The sequence below is a fragment of the Triturus cristatus genome, chromosome 1_2 (genome assembly GCF_964204655.1).
Source record: "Triturus cristatus chromosome 1_2, aTriCri1.1, whole genome shotgun sequence".
In the NCBI taxonomy this organism is placed as follows: domain Eukaryota; kingdom Metazoa; phylum Chordata; class Amphibia; order Caudata; family Salamandridae; genus Triturus; species Triturus cristatus.
Window position 1 is genome coordinate 571,459,751 of NC_140580.1, and position 22,912 is coordinate 571,482,662.

The following is a 22,912-nucleotide window of genomic DNA, read 5'->3' on the forward strand; positions in this document are numbered from 1 at the left end:
AGTTAGTGGAAGGCATAAATGTGGCACCTCCAGGCATCCAATCTGGATCTGTGAAGATCAGAAGAGGACAAAATCTGCTGTCTGTGAATTGAAAGGAATACTGAAGGACTGGACCTGCTCCCTCTTGTACCCAGGGCAAAGAAGTGGACTCCAAGGGTCAGTTTGATGACCTCCTGTATGGCTGCAGGAAGACAACAAGCTTCAAGAGGCCATTTTCTGGATGTACCAAGCTGATCAGTAGCAACTGGACCTTCGCTGGATCCTGCTTCTGCCTGACATCCTGGGAGTTTCTAAGTGCAAGTTTCTAAGTGCCTCCCCTGAGGTCACGTGGGGCGTTAGAAGCGTACTCTTTTGGTGGACTCAGTCTTAAAACACTAATTCAGGAGGTAAAATCTTTAAACAGGACGAATCTGGTTAATCAGACACACGCTCCATCGCAGTTAGCCTCAAGTCAAGTCAATCTTTAGTCACCTGAAAACAGCCATAAAAGAACATAATCACATTAGTACACAACATCACTAAAATCATCTAAAACCCCAATATATCAACAAAAAGAAGTAGCAATAAAATGATAGAACTACATGATTAAAAGTACTTGTTCCGGCGGTCTAATACATATCATGAGAACTGTCAATATAGTCATAATAAAATAGTATGTGCAAAAATTCAGTAGATTCCATTTTATTACAAATCTCAATAGCTAGAGCCTTATAAAGTTCAAAATCCTGATTCCTACCTTTTCCTTATAATAATAGCACTCTTTATAAAATGTGGGACAGTATAGCAGATCTCTGCTGTATCTAGTTCTGTAAAAATATCAATGCTAGCTTATATGGTCTAATATAAGCATGGCGAAAAATTGCAGCCAAAACAAATAATGTGGTGCTAGACATAGTGTGCAATACAGCATAAGGTGGCATGTGCTATGACTGGAGACGCTGTCAGAAGGGCATGGTGGCATGTCTAAAAAAGGTACCCTGAATAGGAAAGGCTGTCATAAAGTGCAATGTACAAACTGCTAAATATTCAAGTATACTTGACATCGCTGTGGCACATCCTCTCCTTAGCTCTGTACAGTATTCTAGGAAGTGGTGTTTGACTTTTTCTTTACAACACAAGTCAATCTCCCTAGGGTTATTATACATTTTCTTAATATATACAAACCACAGTATACGATGCAAATCATCAAGTGGTAAGCAGTCTATGAGAAATCTCTCTGACAAAGCCTGCTACCTGCTTGGCCCAGCAGTTTTTCCATAGAATCAACAGGGCAAGGCTATTCACATCCCCCCATATAGGTTAAGCCTACTTCTTTGTGGCCAATAATGGATGCGGTACTTCTTGTGACGGACAATAATAGTCTACAAATGAAACTATTTTCTGTGTGTTGCAAAATGTCTGCATTACAATAGCCCCAAATGCCAACCCAATATGTGCCAAAAGGAATAGACTTGCTATTATAAATACTAATTAGTTCTTTAATTGGTTACTGATAGTGTGTGTGCAAATCTGAACACGGCTTCATTGCTTTTACTAAATTGTTGACTTTTTAATGTTATCATAGGTGCCTGTGACAGTGAGCAATTAAATAGAATCCCTAGGCAGTTATAATTCTTGGTTCTGCCTCACCTAACTCCATCCAGCCCATGATTTTTTGTCTTAGCTGTGCCATACATAATTACAAAAGATTTAGTGAAGTTTACTTTTAGATCCAGACTTTTCTATAAAAGATAAACAATAATTAAATACATTTGGAGGCCATTAGTTGTGTTTTAAATGATGACCGCATCATCAGCATATAATAAGATGGGGATATAGCAATTTTCCATCTTCGGAATATCGATACCTTTTTCAAATAAGTATTTGTTTACTTTATTTTTAGAATAGCAGAAAAAAGAAAGGTGCCTTGATACATCCTTGGCGAACACCTCTATATGTTCTAACAGATGAGAACTTGCCAGAAGTGCTATATCGGGTTGAGACTTCGGTATCAGCGTTGAGGTGTTTTATCATTACCAATTCTTTTTCTACCCCCAGTTGATCCATTATATCCCATAATTGTGTTCGGTTTAACAGATCGAAAGCTCTTGAAAGGTTCATAAATGCTAAATGGAGGTCCACCTTCTTTGCTAGAACATATTTCCACATCACAAGATACACAATTAGACATTGTTCCTTCCTACAGATCCCAGGGCGAAAACCAAACTCGTCTTCAGATAAGATCTTATTTCTTTTGCCCAGGTTTCCAGTCTTGACAAAATAACCCAGACTAGGATCTTAGCACTTGAATCTATTAAAGAAATTGGATGGTAACAGCCGGGCAGACTTTTATCACCCGTCTTAAAGACTGGTACAATAACCGCTATATTCCATGAATCTGGGAACCGACCTATTAGGGCACCTTTAAATATGTTTGTTAATAATGGGGCCTCTAAGGGAATATTTGTTTTAAAAATGTCTACGGGAACTCCGTTGGACCCCGGGGCCTTTCCACCAATGCTCCTTGAGATTGCCTCAACCACTTCCTCCACACTAACTGTGTTGCTGAGCGCTCAAAGTTCTTTCTCAAATAATAGCTCCACATCCTTTAAATCGGATTCTATCTCTCCTATTCGAAAAATATCAGAGTAGTGCTGCACCAAGGTGCCAGCAAGCATTAGGGACTTCAACTTATGAGTTATGGAATCCGTGAAAAATGGGTGGTTCACTACCTCCCAAAACCTCAACGCGGTCAACCTCACATTTTGCCTAGGTCCTGGTCTACTGCGGTCACTGACTGTCATTGGTGCTTTTTGGCACTATTTCTACTTAATACTTTAAAAATTCATATCGCCTGCTTCCCTTATTTGATTTTTGCATTTTGTTTATTAAATTTTACTCTATGTTTTTCTAATTCGCTTTTTTTGTTGTTTTGAATTTATTACTGTTTTGGTATTGCATAAATACATTTCACATTACCTACCCTAAGTTAAACCTGCCTGCTCTGTGTAATAGCTACCAGGGGATACAGCTTAATTTAGTGACTTTAAGATTATTCCTTGAGGTGGGCAGGTGCCCACAACAAGTAATAAACTGCTGCTGGCCACTCACAAGCTTGAAATGCCTGTTGAAAAGCTCTTTTGGATTATTTACCTAATTAAAGAATTCAAATAAGAAAAATATTAGGCTGCTGTTCAGGGTTCAGCTGATGTTGGGGATGCATCCTAGACCTAAAGCTGGTTTAGGAAGAAAAGCTTCAGAATGGATTTTCTTAACAATGTGTGACATAGCCTAAACACATAATATATAAACTAGTGATATGGAAAGTTCTTAATAGGTGAAAGGCGTCTTGAATAGATTCTAACTACTGACCTTTGCATAGCTGTCAGTGTTTCCCACTTTCTGTAGTTATTCCACATAACATAACAATATTTTCTTGTGAGTGCTAGTTGGTGCTGAAAAAGATGCGCCGTTTTCTTGCAAGTTATCCTTAGAAATGTTTTTCTTGCAAAATTGAAATTTGATTGATGTTGGAGATTGTTTTTTACTCAAAACAACTTAAAAGGGGTACAAAAGTCACAGTTGTAATGAGAAAAACAACATAGCGAAAACTTTACTAAATATAAGTAGTAATCATAGTATCTGTGAGAAGTGTATGAAGTTTACAACAGAGAAACGTTGCACACCCCTAGTACAAATTTGTTGACAAATTCCGGGATCTTCGTAAATACAGGTGACTTTAAATGCAGCTTCCCTAAACTGTAAAGGAGCAGGACCTATATACAATAAGCAATTTACATTACACTCTTCTGGCAGTCTTGGCTTTATATGCTAAATACAAACACAATACTTCATACCAGAACAACAGGAGGCACTGTTTACTGAAGATGTATACTCTAAATTGGGAAATAAACCAACCAAATAGGAATGCCAATACAGTATGTTTTTTTACTTGATCAGCTCGCTAATCACAATGTACAACAAAAATACAAGCAGAGTTTAGAATAAGTGCATGCTCTGGTATAATATATAACTAGAATATATAAACAGCATCATAACATTATTCATAACGTCTAGTTTTTCACTGGCTACAGAAAAAAAAATACTTACAAAACAGTAAGATCAGGGTGGAGTCCATCAGTAAAAGAGGTCAAAGAGACCGCAATATGCTGAGAAGATTAAAGCAAAATAGGATTGTGCTTATTGATTCACGAGAGGAGTCAAATTGGACAGAAGAAAAGTGAGATACCAGGTCTAAGAAAAATATTCTTAGTCCAAAAATGTTTACAGGTGGGGCATTAGCCAGGACAAGCAGCCCTTGACAGAACTCCACAAGCTCAGTAAGATATCAAAGAATAAAACAACTGGTTGACAAATGTCAATTTAGATTTGTATACACTGAAAAGCTAAACAACAATTTTGGGAAAAATGACATCGTTGTAGCGGAGCCCAGAGAAAACATCCACATTTCTGACTATCACTATAGCTTCATCGGAGGACTGCCAAAGAGCCAAGACAGATAAACGAAGTTACAAGTTCCATCAGCTCACTGCAAGATAAAGTTAACTCACTGGCTGTGATACTTCATCCATCGTTATACCCATTTAATGATTTGCCTTGCACCCGAGTTTAATCAGTTGGTAGATCCAGGAAAATATTTATGAGTGCATTAAAATGAGCATACCAAATCTCAGGAGTCCGGTGACAGATATCACAGTAGATCATTTTCTTAAATAGTAATGCTGCTAGAACACAGAGTTCATCCTCGTTTTGTCAGCGGTGCCACAGAGATTATGGTTCTTCCACTTTTCCCTCCCTCAAACCGAATGCAGTGCATACCTCTAGGAAAATAAGTTGCCTTGCTGCTGTTCCTTACTTTTTTTTTCAATTGAATTTAAAAGCCCTTAACGTAGGTCTTGACAAAAAGGTATGCTGGGTCAAGATCCAAAGTGGATTGTCTTGATGTAAAGAAGGCAATTTCATTTGTAATTTAAAGTAAAAAGATAAATCTAATGTAACCACAACCACAGACCGTAATATTTGGTTGAATAAATTGGTGAAATTAGTGTTTGCTTAAGATGTGTTCAATGCAGCCGGTAAATAAAAATAACAGCAAGTCTGCAATACCAGATTGCTGGCCTATCAGGGTTTTGTGATCAATGGTTGTTTTATTCATCCTTCCACAAATCTTTAATTAAAAAAATTAGGTACATGTTAATTAAGTTGGTCTGTCACGATCTGTTCAAGTTTATATATAAATACATATGGATAAATAGGTGCTGATTTTTCTGCTGCAAGTTTGTGAAGCAATGAGTTTGAAAACAATATAGTACACACATCCAATAAGTGTGGTAACTGTACTGGACAGTTCTTGACAAAAACCCACCCTAAACGACCAGCAATTCCACTGCAGTTGAAGAACTGGATTCGTACATTTGAACGAAACTTTGATGTCAATAGAAGTCGGTGTTTGAGGACTGGAGTTTTTTTTATTGAAATCAGATTGAATTTTAGTTCATGAATGCACATTGCATATCGATAAGTGGGGAAGAACTTCAGTGCAACTTTTTAGTGCAGTAAAACAATAACCTATCATCATCTATAAACTACAATGACCTTCATAAATACAAAGAAACCTGAAACTTTCTTGATGCACGTTTCTTAAAAACAAATATTTGAAATTCATGTTTTCCAATTCAACCAATTTCAGGTAATAGTATACTATTCCAGAATAGCCACCATGTGGCTTGCATAGAGGGGCCATTTGAGAAACCCTGATTTCTTTCAAATGTTGTGTTACAGATTGTGGACCTCATCATTACACAATTGTTTTCTTCATAAAAAAATAAGCATTCAAGTATTGGCCGATTGTTGCAAAATTGGAAGACAGGACTAAAAATGTGAACCAAACAAACCTGCAACTTATTTTCCATTCCTCTAAATTACAAAACAAGTAGTCAATTACTGGCTAGTTTCATCTGTTCTAAATTATCATGTAACGAGGCCACTGGTGTCTTCTCCCAGTACACAGCACTTAACTGTCCTGAGAGACTGTACTCAATAAGCATAAACTTTTTTTTTTTTTTAGCAAAAAAGAAGCAGCAAGCTCTTCTTTTTTTTTTAGCAAAACAGATGCAGCAAGCTCTATGCTGTTTAGTTCGCAGTGCTTGCTCGCCGCAAGCAAAATGCAAGGCTGTATGTTTCTTGAAACGGAGGTGGCATCACAAAAATATTGTTGAGTGCATGGGAGTTTTTTTTGGTTTGTACACCCAAAAGCAATTTAAAACATGTTACATGGCTATGAAATTTTCTTAAATGATTAATTCATAAGCACGTTACCATGTCTGTTTAACTGGGCAGACAAATTCTTATTTTGTCTTACTTGTCCAGCCCGTTTGATTGTCTATTACTTGTTATAAATACTTTGAAGTGTTATATTTTTAAATATTTGTACATTCATTTCCTGATGTAAGACCATAGATGAAGTGCAATAAACTTCCTGAGTTTAACTATAACATGTTCATGTTATACTGGAGTGTCACCAAGGTCTCTCATTGGGTTCTTTACAAAACATTCAGTTCTGAAGGAAACAATAACGAGTGAGAAATGACAATAAAACAGTGATCCACATATTTTGGGCATCTTTCACAGAAATATTGCAAACATTTAGTTACTGTCCTGCTCAAAGGATAAATTTGTACACATGCAACCATTTTCTGCACAATAATATGGTACTGATGTTCCCAAAATATGACTTAAAGCTATCAAGTGCATTTCAGAACACTTTCCTAATACAGTAGAAATAATCTGCGCTATATTAGAACATAAATGTGGTATATATTCCATCTTAATTGTTTTAACAACGGGTACATTGGCAAGGATATGTATAAATATTAAGACAACAATACTGAAAAGACAGAAGTAGAAAGAAAGTAATAAAAACAAATGAATGGAAGAAACCAGGACCTCAAAGGAGAAGATGGTGAAGAACGAATTATGGTGTGCATACCTAATTAATGAAAATAATAAGGTTGATAAAGAAAAATGGAAAGTCATGAAGAAAAGAAAGAAGGAAATATGGTTTGAAAAGAAGAATAGTAAAGGAGTGTGTGAGCGAGTAAGTACAGCAATGAGTGAAAACATATTACCAGAAAAGAAAGAATGACAAAAACAATGGTAGATCGAGATGTTCTGTTCCTAGCATCTCACCTAATATCTTAATGCGTATACTAAGCTATTGTGGCCTACTAACATATCTATGAGAGACTTGTTTTATTCTGAAGCCACCTTAAATGTAGATAATCATATAATGCATAAACATGTTCAAATGAAATGTCTTACTAGAGGATCCAGTTCTTGTTGCATAGTTACGAAGAGAAACTACAGTGAACCCAGAGAACTATGCGGTGATGCTTTGTGTGAGCTTGAAGATAAAACATAATGTTAGCCTCTTTAACAAGAAAGTATTTTAGGGAGTGAGGAAACCTTTTGTAAGAGTTTGTGGACAAACTGATCTAATTCAAAATAGTTTACATTATCCGTGAAACTGCTTCTGCATCTCAGAAACGGATATCTCTGCTCTCACGAGGCAGATGTATGCTTCTTTAATATCCATCCCAAACCTACAAGCCACAATGCGCTGGTTTTGAAGATCTCGACACAAGTAGAGGCCCTATATTGACATAGTTAATTATAGGAACTTGATAGGGATTTGAGAATGGTCAAAGTTCATAGCTTGACCGCTCTTTGAAGGGACACTGCTCCAATGCTTGTAGATTTATGAAGAAATACGTTTATAAATATACATTTCTTAATTTGAATGCCCTTTTACTGCATGACAATCAAAAATGTATAATATAGAAACACATTATTCTTTAAGATTCGTATGTTCAAATTTCTTGGTTTCGAAATGGTGAGGTAATTTTGTTGTATATTCAGAGAGCACGCTTAACAGGGTTAAGGGGCAGTGGAGGCTTTCAAGTTCTGTAAATGTCCTTCGAAACTACTGCCATTAAATTGAAAATGGAATTTCGAATGTAGGACTATTAAATAATTTGTCTCAGCTTATATTGTGCATTGGTGTGCAAATTAAAGGGAGGCCTGCTGATAGGTCTAATTACATAGGTACTTGAACAGTAGTAACTAGGCTGAAGTCAGAATCTCATTTTTGTGCAGGCACTGACAAGCGATTCAGAGACATAGGGTCTGATTTTATTGTTTAGCAGACAGGGGACTGGGTCACAAACGCAACAGTGCTCTGTTTACCTGTATCATTTATGGAGAAATTATCCCTAAGCTTCCTCCAACAGACCAATCAATGGAGCAGGGGTCGTTGGCGGAGGGGCCTTACACCATCCTTCTCTATTTAGGGTGGACCGTGATGTCCTTTTTTCTGTCCCTCAGCACCAGCCAAAACCATGCAAAGAGGGACAGAAAAATAATGACCCATAAGCCCTGGTAAAAAACTCCCAGCGTGTGAGGGACATTAGCTTTTGCCTTTCAGAATCAAAAACATTGGAAAGGTTTGGTGAGCCAATGTTCACCAAACTTTTTGCACCTTGAAAGGAACTGTGACTGCGTTTCCTTCAATGTACAAAAATGACCTCTGGACCAGCTGTCATCTCTAAATTTGGCAGATGGTAGTCCGCCAGAGTGGGGGATCTAATGAGCTCCCCCATCCTGATAAAAGTGTTATCTATCAGCCAAATTCTAAATAAGGCTGCTGAGCTCAATACATATTGTTGAACAATCCTAGTCTACCAGTATTTATTTTCAAGTAGATTTTTGCAGTATTAGATTTAAATCTTAAGTTCTTCCTTTTAAGGGGGACTTTATAATGTTAATGCAAATTTTCCTCAATACATTTTTACACCCTTCTTTTCTGAAACATTAGGGAATAGGTGAAAACCTTGCTTTTCTCCTAAGGTTTTCACAAAAACAGAACTATATTCTATACTATGCACACAAATCCATGACATAAGCAAACACCGACTTCATGGCAGGAGCAAAAGAAAGCTCATCTAATTCACAGAACTGAGATACAAGAGAAATAAAGCAACAGGGTCCAGCAAAGTCAAGCTGGAATGGTTAAGTAAAATGGAGTGTAGACAGCACCAACTCACTGGCATGGTAAAATACAGGTCACCAAAATCCTGAAAACGCTATGGCGGCTCAGAATAGACATATATATACCACCAAAGAAGCATTCCCCAGACCCGGACTTAGCCATTTGCATCTTTTGAGGTAACAGGTGTTACGACATCACCGACTGTACTTCAGAGTCCTTTGTTAAAGTACACAATTTCAGTGTTAGGGCTTTTTTCTTGAATTAGGGCTTGGATCTCTGGCTCCAGTCGACTGACTCGCATAGAACTGTAAAGGATACAAAAATACAACAAAATAAAAAATTAACTCATTTCAAAACGTGTTAAATTCTTTCAGCCCAGAAAAGGCACCAAATGCAAGGGTAACAAAATCCAGTACTTCGAAGTGAAATAAATATGCAGGAGTCACTCCCTAAGAAGATTTGGAGACAGTCTACCTTGACCCCTTCTTCATAAGGGTTAATAGTGCACCTCAGTGTACTGATATCAACAGGCACATGCGTCTTGATTAATCAACAAGTAAGAATGTATTAAATGTCACAGAGGTTTGATAATGTGTAGCTTCCTCAGATTTAAGGCAGACATCAGTGGGAGGGATTAAGACAGAGCCCTGGAGATGGGCAAAATTTGGAGAAAAGTCAGGGTTCACTGTGGTCAGAGTCTGAGCCGGTCTTTATCGCATCATTGGTACATTTTAGAAACAAATGTTGCATTTTACCTGACAATTAAAAATATATTTTTTTAAAGTCTTTTGTCATTGTAGGAGTTTGATGATAATGAAGTTTTGATGCAATACTAGGGAGGAACTATCTCACTACAAATGGAACCTGTGGCATACAATTTAACACAAACCCTGCAGTAGCTGCATCGACCCGCAGTTTGATCACACTCACATGGAGCATGGGACCTATATGTTTTTCACAAAACTATCCAGCAATGTATTGGCCTACTGAGCTTTCTTACTCAGATGGCAGTCTTCGACTTGAAGGACACAAACAGTTCTCTGCAGTAGATGCATGTTTGCAGTATGACAAATGGGATTGGAAACTGTGACTTGAAGGCTACAAAATACTCTGCAGCCTGTATGTTAACCCACTGAACTTTTTCACAAAGACTGAAAACAGCAGTCTGCAGATAAACATAGTACTCTGCAATAGGTAAATTATTGTCCAGATAGCTCACTTAGGTTTTAAACCATAACATAAAAAGCACGGTATGGTTACTTTCCTTTATGAATTCATTCCTTTTTCTTTTGTGGTTACTCGACTTCTCGACCAGGATTCTCAAGATCTGGCTCTTTTTGTCTACTGTTTCTCAAATTCAGTTATTTTTATTTTTGCTGTTGTATTTCTCTTTTAACTATTTTCGTTTCAGTCTATTATTTTTCCTCTTGCCTAGCTGTTTTTCCATTCAGCAGGTAATATGTCCTTTGATGCAACAACCTTTGAACATATTCTGCTGTCTTATTTTCGTGTTTATTTTCCTCTTCTGTCTCACTTTTATATCTCTCTTTTCTAGTTTGCTTTGGCAATTTTAGTTTCTTCCATTCTCTTTTCTTACACTTGTAATTGTCCCACAGTGTTTGTTCTGTTCACTTGTTCCACAATTTCCTTTCCTTAATTCTATTGTCAGACTCTTGTGTACGATTGGATGACATTGTTGTCTATCTAACTTCCCTCCTCCGGATCTGATGGCTTTCCTCCCTATTCTTGATGTTGTCAAGTTCAGGAGTATTTCGGTCTCAGACTGTTTTGAATGACTGATGTATTCTTCCACTGTTGACATGAGACCTTGCATTGCAGTCTATGTGAGGGACTATTTTGTCTGTGTCTCTATTTCCCACTTAGCCCCTGCTCCTCTATCTTTTATCTCCATCCCCTTATTTGTAAAACCTCTTTCCTACTTCATCCCCTGCCAGTTCCCTCTTGCCCACTTATCCACCTTTTAGTTTTCCACCACCCAGTGTTCTATGGGTGGGCAGCCATCTTAAAGGAGTTTTTTTACCAGTTCAACAGGGCAGCCCACACATGTACAAGGATGCACGGCGGGCATCTTTAAATGGCTTTATTGTATTTTTTTAAATCCCATTCTAAGATGGATGCTATAGCTGTGGATGCATCCACACCAGCAATCATTAAACATGATTTGTACAAATAAACTGCATTTAAAAATGGCCATCGTGAATGCACCTACATCCACGGTGGCCATGCTTAAATGGGATTTATAAAAATAATATGAAATTATTTCAAAGATGGCCACTGTGGATGAACGTTGTTTTTATAAATCTCATTCAAAGATTCAGCAATGGATAGGCGCACATTTATCTTGGTCATCTAGGATACATCTAAAAGTACTGGCAAAGACAAAGGCTTTCATGGCCAGGACTGAATGGCTTGTCAATTCTTGTTTCTTCCTTCCTCGTTGTGTGCATGGGTATAGGTGAAGTGAAAAATGCAACAAAATGATATTCAGACAGGAGCTGGTTTTCAGCCCAAAAGATCTCTTTAGAGATTGCACAGGACTTCAGACAAACATGAAAGGTCAAGTAGAAGGAAGATTTAAGGACATTCGGTTGTCAATCCATAAATTCCTTCTAGAAGCCTACCTAGTGGAGAATGCCCCCATGCTGTACACCTCAGAAGTGTCTAAAACACGACACTTTAAACAAACATTGGCAAAGCTGATAGGTTGAATCTTTGAAAGGCATTAGCTTAGCTTAATACCCAAAAGATGTGTCAAGCATAATGAAGCATACAAGTGCATCTGTCAGGAGGCAGTGGGCAGTAAGGGCCGCACACATGCATAATAACGGGGTGATCACTTTTTTATTTTAATGTACTGTTCCAAGATGTCCAAAATGTGGTTACTTAAAGGAGTGGCACAGTAGAAAACTGAAGCTGCCAGGCCTTGAAATAAAAAATACTGTACAGGAATGGCTTGGGGACAACAGAGGAGTGTGTGTGGGGGGGGGGGGGAGGAATCAACATCACACTGCCTTTGAGCGGCGCAGATCCGAAATGGGGCAGATTTGCAATGCAGGAGCCGGTGATGGGATTAGGGGGATTAATGGAAAAAACAAGGCCAAGTTGGCCTGGGAAGGGTAGGGGGAAGTAACATGGCGAAAGCAGTGGAGGGTGCGTCGGGGATGTGAAGGTGAACCGTCACAAAGAGGAGAGGAGACAAAAGCAAGAAAAGACATGCACTTCCATGGAGTGCACAAATCAAAAGAAAAACGGTGTTGCCTGATGTGGAGCCATGGAAGGATACAACACATCCAATCAAAAGGATGGCAAAGAAGTTGTCCTCCAGGGTATACACAAAGAAAGGAAGCGGAGCAAAAGACGTGGTAAAAGATGCAAATGAGTTTCACATGAAAGGCAAACAATGGAAAGCAATTTGCTAACTTAAGTCCACTCTAAGTATTGGAATGTAAACAATAGTCCTTGATAACAAACAACTAAAAGCAGTCTATAGGCAAGAGATAGAAATGATATCCAGATAATGAACTACGATTCAACCTACCTATTTCAAGGTGTTCTGCTCAATCCGAACAAGTCTCCACAGCAAGTGCATCTGGATTGTACTGAGCAAGTGAGTCGAAGCAGCTTAGAGAGTCACACTGAGAACCATGTGGGAGGTCGTTGTTGCCCTATGGATCCCACACAACTGAATCACTGCATCTCCTATTCATTACCCTCCACCCTATAACCTCACACCCCATCCCAGTCTGGTCTCTTGTTGATTGATCAGCACAGAAATCTTGAAGGAAGGGTAAGTACAAAGGTTAACAAGCACTGACAAAGTCAATAGGTTTGGATTTGGTATACTATCTACACCCGCACACACACACACACACATGCACACAGAGCCAGAATCTTACTTGCGTCTACTCTAACCAACAAACTTAAACACAACCAGGCACACCAAGCACCACAGACACATGGAGCAGGCCCAAAGGCCAACTGAAATACAAATCTATGTGCAGGTACTCTTGCAAACAGATGCCACAGGGACAGAAATGGAGTGAATTAGTGAACAAAGGAAAGATGCAGTTGAATACATTGTATTCGCAGGTTTACATTTCTACAACAACAAAAAAGAAACACAAATTTGTGCAGATGGTGATGTTAATTTTACTTTGTATTTTGCTGCCTACATTTGGGCTTTACAAGAATCCCTAATTGATAAGTTGCTAGTTATTGTGTTGCAATAGCACAGAGCATAGAGGAAACTTGATGACTGCATACAAATACTATGGCTGATTTGTCATGGACTAAGAGAAAATGGAGTATTGTCCGCATGAGGGCCCAAATATCTCAAACGTATTGTATTAAAAAAATAGAGAAGATGGGGATCCAATTTTGAAATATGGAGCAGGGATTACCAGATGGGATGATGGCCAAAAATATGAAACAAATGATGAAAAAAATCCGAACTCGTACTAAATGTGAGCTGTAGTTAATTAAAACACAATTTATGTTAATAAATGAGGAGAATGCACACATTAAGTTACAAACAGATCAGAAAAGTACCAGTTGGGTAACGGTACCAAAGGTAAGTAACTTGTTCTTCTAATAGATACCTCTAAACACAAATTCCTCACCTTGTGAAGATACCAAAGCAGGATCTCCCAAGGTGGTGAGTCAGTGGAGTGGCTCAGACCAAAAAAGAGCTGCAGGACTGAACGGGCGAAATGCCCATGCCTACGAACGTGACTATCAAGATTATAGTGCCTCATGAATGTGTGCACTAAAGCCCACGTAGGAGTCTGACAGATCACCAGGACAGACATTCCGTGTGCCAACACAGTGCTGGCAGCCTTGGATCTGGAGGAATGAGCCCTCGGACCTTCTGGAGGCTGCTTTTAGCCAAAGCAGAGCATAGCTTAATGCAGAGGACTACCCATCATGACAACGTCCTTTGTGTGCCCCAGTGAACCCCACAAGGTGCTGAGCGTCCAATTGATGGTATTTAATATGATACGAAGTAGAATGTCCTGTCTATGGAGGTTCTCCTCCTTTTCCAAGGGGTGAGGCTGGGCAAAGAACGATGGCAGGGTCTATCGCAATGTGATCCGCTTCTACACTCCCTTGCCTTTCTTTGCCCCAGAGAAAACCACAAAGAGTTGATCTCCACCCAAAAGTCCTTGGTGCAATTGATGTAAAAGCTCAGTGCTCTTTTGGGGCCCCAACGATGGGAGGCTTTCTTCCTCTTTCAAGGGGTGAGGTGAAGCAAAAAGTAAGAATAGCAATGGACTGTCCGACATGAAAGGGATTCACAACCTTTGGCAGGAACGCTGCTCTGGTCTGTAACACCAATTTGTCCAGAAAAAAGGTGGTGCAGGGCAGTTGGACTCAAAGAGCCTGAAGCTTGCTCACATGACAAGCTGAAGTTATCAGAATGAGAAACTCTGTCTTGAGAGTCCGGAGATTAAGCATTAACTCGAACTTGGCACAATCAACTGTCAAATAATTCATCAAGTATGGCCACAATGCAGACAATCTTTGAACGCGACCTCTTCAGAAGTGGTCTGAAAAGGAACATAGATGACGGATATGATAGTTCAGAAAAAAAATGCCTTTTTTGACTCCGATAGATTTGAATATTTGCTTTGGACTAACATGTCGTTTCCAAGAAAAGAATGCACTGATGATGACAATGTTGATGAGGATAATAAAACAACAACAAAACAATAACTATGATCAATGTTATTTGCAGATGTTGTTTTTGTTTCTAAATAGCAGACCATTACCAACTTACGTGGTACTCAATTTTTTGATATTGGAAGAATGAAAATCTGAGTTGGTTCCGAATGCAGATTCAGCAGTGAATATGTCATTCACTGAGCTATCCTGATGGTTTGATTCTAACTGCTCAAGCTCATCCCAAGCTTAGTACCAGGTACAAACTATACAGTCTCCTATATCCGCTCCAAATTCTACTTTCTGCGTCTACTTCACAGTAAGGGGTAGAGGCATTTTTACTCACCTCTACAAGACCGAGATCAAATGTTTGTGCTGGTGTGAAGGTGGATTTCTAGAGTCCTCGTGTGATCAGAGGATCCTAGGCAAGTATATTCCTTACTGAGGGTTAGAAGGGATCACTGGAGTGCTAGAAGTGTTGTATACCTTTAGGAAACACGTTGATAAACTTCAACTACAGACTTTAAATTGGAGCTTTGTCGGGCTGGTTTAAAAGCATATGTTTAATACCAGTTTCATTTTACATTTTTGTTTTTGGTAAGGCTTTTGCTCCATCCCGGAGAATCAGTAATTCATTGGTAGGAAAAAAACAACATGGTTATCAGACATATTGAAAAAAAAAATACGTTGGACTTTTCCTATTGCACTGAATTATTCAGTAGTGTGTTATGTAGAGAATGTGGTTTACATCTTAAAGGTGTAGGCATTAATATGTTCAGGCTTGGAATGATAAAACTATGTCTCTGATGTTGTGCCTTTAGTCATAAGATAAGTGTCATGAAAATCAGGATGGACTCTCTTTCAGAGAACTAAGGGGTCATTTAGAGTCTAGTGGACTTCCAGTCCGCTTGCCAAGGCGGAGGGAAACCCTCCAAACTGAGAAATCCCCACTGCCTGGCAGAGATCTCTGCCCCTTCAGTGCATCTGTCGGCGCAGCACGTGCCGTTTGCCGAGTGGGACATGCATTTTTTTGTCCTAGCATGGCATCCTTTTTTTTTTTACTGAAACAAACTCCCAAAGCAGGAGCTTATTCCAGTAAAACAAAAAAAAAAAAATCAAGGGCCATGGTATGCAGGCAGTTTTCAGCTGAGCAGTAGGGCCACTGCAGGTTTTCCGTGCCTGGGACCGCCATGCGTAGAGGTCCCAGGCTGGGAAATCCAGCGACGGTCACTCCCATTGCCCCACTCTTAAGAGGGGAGGTCAACTGTGACTTGGTGGCCAAGGTCAAGGGTTTCTATGGGTAGAGCCGCTTGAGGGTCCTTCTGAAGAAAGCCTGCAATTTTCCCACTTCTAAGTGGGGCATGCAGAACTTAGGTGGCTGGCAGGTCCCCCGCTTTTTTTCACAGCTCCCCCACGTCAGACTACCTTTAAATCAGGGCCTAAATCTTCGCTTAGTTCCATATCGTTTTCAAATCTGACCCAGAAATCTACACTTTGTGTGGTGAGCCTCCTAGGCCTTTTACTCTTCATGTTCTATTGTGGCAAGGCTGGGAATTACCATGGTTAAACCTCATTCCCCAGTTCTCAATTTCTAGATAGATATGATGTATTACATAGTAGGTGGGAAATAATGTATCATTATTTGATGTACATTCCATAAGACTGCAGCATCTAGGGCTGCACTGCTGGGGGTTATAATGGGGAAATGATGTCACAAGACTTGCCTATAGCTTATGGATGTCCCTGATGTTATAATAAATACTTTGCTTTTTATCTGTAATTGTTCTTGTTCTTTTTAGCATAGCCCAAAAAGCTTAGAAATTCTTCATGGTGTCTGGAGAAATGGTGGTTGCCCAAGAGTGTAACGCTTAGAAAGAGTAATACTTTCAGAAGAAAGAACAATACACTCTGGTTTCTCACAGGTGTTGGCCTCTTCTGTCAGTTAACCCTTAGATGCATTGAGAGGAACAGCTCGCTGTGGATACTGGCTTGGAGAGGACCATCTACCCAAACCAACCCCACCCAATGCCAATTCTATAGGACTTGTTACCTCAGTTTGTGAGGTCTTGGAAATCCGACTGCACGGACAGGCTCTCAGCCCTAAGATGGCTGCCAGCCGCTGATCCTTTATTGTTAATGATGTACCAGATGGAGGACAGTGTCTGGCACTGCCCCTTAGGCAGCCTAGGTAAGAAATGCTCATCCTAGCCCAGCATGCTTGGACAGAAGCAGGTGTCCTACTATCATATGGGGTTAATTCACGCATCTAACATAACATGGAACAGCCTGCCCAGTGTGTAACCTGCTCTATACTATTATAATTTCAACCAATCCTGTCGTGTTTTTGCCCTCTATCCACCGTGTGATCATACAGCACAGAGGTACAGCAACAGGAGATGCTCTGGACAGCAATAGGTAGTCATGCAATGCTCAGAAGAGGACTCCTAGTGGGCAAGTATGAGTTCTGACAAGCAGGATTACCTGAAAAGCTTTGGGGCATCTTTAAAAAAAATGTAAACCTTGCTGTAATTCTATATATCTGTTCAGAATGGAAGCAGAGTCTGTATCCATCTTTAGATTACGCTGTTCCCCAAGGCTCAAACTTAAAATGTCTTCCTGTAATACACAGTCGTCTTTAAAACCCAGCCATTTCTGGAATAATTTGCTTAATTGCTTTTGCCCATTCCCAAGGTAGACATTGACAACCAGTGCAGGGCAGCAGTTTAGTCTATATTAGCATAGGCTGAATTGATCACATCCAATGAAAAGAAATGTTAGTAAAACAAATATAAAAAGTAGGGGCCAAATGATAAAAAACAGAGGTATAATTAAAAACAAAGAAACCAATCAACCAGAAAAGCAGTGGATGAACAACATTAAACAAATGTATCGAACAGAAATGGATAACAGAACAGAGTCAGACAACTATGTGCTAAGAAGCAAACATCTCCTTCGACTGAAAGCAAAATTTCACTTATCAGCCAAAACACAACAAAGCAAAAGAAAAACAGGAAAATAAACATAGGGTCAAAAACACCAATGGACCAACACAACATGTAAAAATAATGGGAAACTGCCTTAACCACGGAGCCTAAACTAAGCATGGCTAAACAACGCAAACAGAACCACACACGTGTAACCCACGCATATGACTTTATCACACATATGCGTGGTTTAGACGTTAGTGGTAGCTAGAGCTCTAGACTAGGAGCTAAAAGAATGGGGTGGGAGGTGTTGCAGACTTGGACGGACTTACTTCCAGGACGAGGAACGGTTTGGTGAGTACGTTTTCTGGGAGTGTTATGGGCGGGGATGTTTTTAGGGTTTTAGGGCTCTGGGCGAGTGGTCACAGTACTTTATTGGGCGGGGAGGTCAGTTTTAGGGCTCAGGTCGAGGTGGCTGGGTAGTTTGCAGGGCTGTTTTTTAGGGCTTCAGGACGGGGAGGTCAGGGCACTTTTTAGGGATGGGGACAGTTTTAGGTCTTAGGGTAGGGGCTGAGTTGTTTTTTTTAGGGCTGAAGTTCAGGCTTCATGGCTCAGGGCGGGGGACAGGGTCGTTTTCAAGTCTGGAAGCTGGGATTTAGGGCTCAGGGCTGTGGTGTTTTTAGGGCTGGGATTTAGGGCTCAGAGCGGAGGTGTTTTTATAGCTGGAGTGGGCTTTGTTTATAGGGCTGCGGACTGCTTTTAGGACTCAGGGTGGGGGCTGGGGCGTTTTTAGGACCGGGGTCGGGGTCGTACTCAGGGCAGAGGCTGGGTTTTAGGGCTCATGGTGGGGGTTAGGGAATAACCTTAACCACGCATGTGCCTTTACCAATTATGCCATTACAACTACATTTGTTGTAAAGGTATGTGTGCTAAAAGGATGCGTGGTTAAGACACAATTGTTTTTAAGACCACATTGTTCAGGCATGCGTGGTTGGGGATTGCGTGGTTCTGGCATACAACCAAAAATAATAAAAATGGGACCAACAAAAACCCTATTTATATATTTTACCAGTTACATCAGAATTGTACAAAAACCGTCCACTTAATGGTGGAAATTAAAATAATTTTTCACTGGAAGGATTGGCTGAGTGGAACAGCTTCGGTATGCTGACGATTAGAACCCCCACTAAACATTAACAAAGAAGCTTGAGGCCCAGCAGGTCTATTCTCACTCAACGCACATAGGACCAATATGCTCCCTGTGTCCAGCAGCTAAAGATGCAGGGGCTTAAAGAGTACTGTAGTGTTTCTAACTCTACACCCTTGGTTACTAAAGAGTACTCCACACCCTGAGTTAGTGTACATCATGAAAATGTCGTTTCGAGATGTGTCCTTACCTTTTTTGTGGAAAAAGTGCACAGCAAAGTGGTGTTGCAAACACCAAACTGAAAATGAACAAGAAAATGCCTTTTTAGTAATCAAACGCTTGTACTAGCAAATTTAAGAACAAATATTTCAGCATTTAGAAATATGTTTTAGTGTGCAAGCTATTAGCTAAACAAGTGAATCAATTTACATGATTTGGAATACAGTGTATCTTTTTTGTCTGTTTTTACCAATCTAAGTTTTCCACAATATAAGTTTTCTGTTTGCAACATGTAATCCTTTAAGTTACAGACAGCCACATTTGTAAAGCCTTTTGTGCAAGACATGTATAAATTCAGTTCCATCATTCAACAACATTCACAGGGCCAGGCTTTAATGAAAAAGGTTCTCGACCTATAAATGCTGTTCTCTTCAATGAGTAGCCGTCCAGCGCTGCGAAGTGGAGTCACTATGACTGTAAGATGCAGATCATGCAGGCCAAGGATAAATCGTAGACAGCCATGGTTCATCAAGATTCTTGAAGGAGGTGTTTATGTAATAGGATTTAATTTCACTGCACAGATTGAGTCAGTTGTGCGTAGATTCTGCAAATTAGCACTCATTCAACAGTAGTTTGTGGCAGCAACAGGTAGTAAGAAGTTTCTCTTACATGAAGTCCTTGCCAGAGTACTGCACAAAATCAGGGGACACACCCACCAGCTTTCTCAGCTGTAGGGCTTTGGGCCCTCATCATGAATGGCTCAGTAAATGGGTCTGATTTACCACCCCCGGAGTTAATGATAGTGATACTAGGTGTAAAGGTAAGTCTGTGAGGTATGGAAATCCGGACCATCACGAGTTGGACTCTGAGGGTCTGCTAATGAAATTAGGACTTACCTGGGGAGTGAGTAATTCCAGGTCCAGTTCCCCTGGTAATTCCCCTGCAGTTTTAAGTGAAGGTTTTGGCTGTAGATGAAGTCTCTGGGTGAAAGTAAAGAGATCTGCAGTGTTCCTGTGGATCTCATGATTCCAGCGGGACCAGTATCTGCTGTTTGCAGCCCCATAGGAATTAAGAGGCCACCCGTAATGAGGGTCGAAGCATTACTGAAAGGAAGAGGTGGGGGAAATAGAATAAACTGGGGCCTTCCGCAGAAGACCAGACTTGGATGGTCTCATTAAATCAAGCTCTCGGATTACGTCTCATGCGCAAGCGAGCGGACTGGGTCCGGCGAAGTCTATCCACGGAATGTCAGTCAAAGGAAAGTGATGGCAGAGGGGGCAAGAAGCAGGTACCAGAACAGGTCCTTCCTCTCTGCAGCGCCTCCTACTGGCCCCAAACCAAACGTGGAGCAAAAGCGGACCTGTAGATGTAGAGACACTGGGTATGCACCTAGCGGCTTTAGCAGACCGCATATGATGCTCTCTGTGATTCAAAGGCCTTATAAAACCTATTATTTGAAGTGAATGATCTACTAAATGCGCATTCATACATGTATTATTATACAGTAATTTCAATTTCATTGCTTTTACAATAGAACAAGACAAATTAATGAGAAAAACACTGTTTACTGCCTCAAAGATTGCATGTTACGATGTGTTTACACAGGGAAAAAAACTCTTGCATTAGTTAAGAGCCATCTTGAATTTTTTTTAACCTTCTATCCTGGTTTTGGTTAAATACTTTTAAATACAAAAAATACACACGAAAAAACACTGTCATTAATTCAAACATTTTAAACCTAAACATTTTTGTAATTTCACAACGGTCTAACCACGCAACATTCTTGCAACTTGGCAAAACTAGTTCAACAACGTATTTTTTTCAGGCCTTTGCATGAACGAATAGGAAGTTACAAACCATTGATCACACATCCATCCACAAAGCTACTCACCACAGTCCAACAAGTCCGACCTGCAGAGGAGCGTTCAGCCACGGGTAACGCTGTCAAACAAGTAAACACAGATGTAAGTGCTAGTGGTGAATGGGTGCGGCCATGGCCCAGGGTTATAGTCAACTGTGACTCGTCAATGATGTGCCACATATGCACGCAAGAGGGCACACAGTACTAATGACGTCAAGACAAATCCAGTCCCCCATCTAAACCATGAAAGGGATACTGCAAGTCATTAAGAAATTCTGAGAATAGCCAGCGGCCGCAGATCAAGTGTCTTTACATAGGTTTATAATGCCAACATATCGGGCCCTTACATACCCCTCAGAAACCTTTCAAGAAAGGTGGCAGATGCTCTTACATTCAGATTTCTCCACAAAAAAGAGAACATAATTATTATTCTCTTTACCGAAATGGAACATCTCTTTCACAACATTTTTTTTTTATGACCATTAAAAAAATGACAAAGCTAGCCATGGGCTTTATTCAAATAATTAGAATATCCCAACATAACGGCAATGCATAATTTATTGGACATTATAAACTCGGGAAAGAAATAAAAGCAGGGAATTTATTAGTCTCTGTTGTTCAAAATGCAATACTAAAAGAAGCATATTAAATAGGCAAGTTAAGAAAATAACAATCAACGTGTGCATCATAGTACAATTTGCACCATGGTTTAGCTTATAAAATTGCAATGTCTACAAAATGGAAGACGCCCCAGCTGACGCAAAGACCCTTGGGAAACACGACTGCTGCTTCTTAGGGCGGAACGTGTGGCTGAACTCCACCACCAGGCTGCCACATAGGATTATTGTTGTGCTCTTAGAGTAGTTGGAAAAATACAGTAAGTGAAATATCTATCCCCCTCCCCCCCCCGCATCAGATCCTGCGTTAGCCCCTGGGTCTCCTGAACTGAGGGCAGTGCTATGATGTGGGAGCCTTCCAAAGAAGGAACAGAACATACAGATGAGGATACATAACTCGGTTGAGAATTGCCTAGCTTGCGGGTTTGTTTCCAGAAAAGAGCCATATGAAACTTACATCACTACCTGTGGACTATGGGCTACCGCAGATTCCTCACCTTTAGAATATTGTCCAGGTGCCAGACTCAATCGACAAACGTTCACAGCAGTGCTTCCAAGTGCCGCTAGGAGGCACAGCGTGGCACCACTTTTATTTTGTTCCACCCTGGAAGGGATGGTGCAGAGATGCTTATAAGTGAACACAGCTACATGGCACAGTCAGTTTCTTGCTTGACTACTTCCACTCACTTGGATGTCGAGCACAACAGAATTGGAGATTCCAGTGTACAGATCTCTAAATTGGGACTTTTTAAGATGTTAAAAAGAGGTCACTCCACAGAATGGAGAGGCAGGAGGGCAGTGAGCAATCTGTGGTAGATAAAGTATCCAGACAGAAATAGCATTACTGAAGGTAAGTAACTTGTTCTTCTGGATGGATACTCTAACTACAGACTCCTCACCTTTATGATAGATACGAAAGCAGTAACTTCCTAAGGTGGAGAGTCTGTGGAGTGGACTTAGACCGGAAAGTCCTGGAAGACCAAATGGGGAAAATGCCCTTCCCGCCAGACCTGGCTCTCAAGGCAATTGTGCTTCGTGACCGAGTGGACAAATGCCCACGTCGCAGCCTGACAAATGTCAAGAACAGGCACTATACATGCCAACACAGTGGCAGCATCTTTGACCTGGGTGGAATGAGCCTTCAGATCTTTGAGGCGGTTTCATGAACAGTGTGTAGCAGGTATTAATGCAGAGGAGTATATACCATGATAGAGTCCTGTTCTGCACTACCTTACCTTTCTTTACCATAGAGAACCCCAAAAAGAGCTGATCATCCACCAGATGGTCTTTGGTAGGATCTATGTAAAAGCTTAAGCCATTTTTGAGGTCTAAACAATGGATTGCCCAATGTGAAACAGCGTCACACCTTTCAGAAAAAAATTGGCCCTAGTCCTCAACACCGGCTTGAGTGGGAAAAAG

General features: G+C 40.2%; 1 protein-coding gene across 2 annotated transcripts in view; it reads right to left on the reverse strand.

Moving 5' to 3' along the window:
* Nucleotides 1-3,907: 3,907 nt before the first annotated feature.
* The window catches only part of SFXN3 (sideroflexin 3), a 154,571-nt gene continuing 135,566 nt past the window's right edge, over nucleotides 3,908-22,912 (reverse strand). Inside the window, exons 9-11 of one of the 2 annotated variants that reach the window (XM_085606486.1) lie at nucleotides 20,907-20,956; nucleotides 19,047-19,094; nucleotides 3,908-9,351 (exon numbers count right to left, since the gene is read on the reverse strand). In XM_085606486.1, coding sequence (XP_085462612.1) covers nucleotides 9,255-9,351; nucleotides 19,047-19,094; nucleotides 20,907-20,956 — 195 coding nt within the window. In that variant the 3' untranslated portion in view covers nucleotides 3,908-9,254. The remainder of the gene's footprint in view (nucleotides 9,352-19,046; nucleotides 19,095-20,906; nucleotides 20,957-22,912) is intronic. The other variant, XM_085606489.1, reaches the window with a different exon arrangement.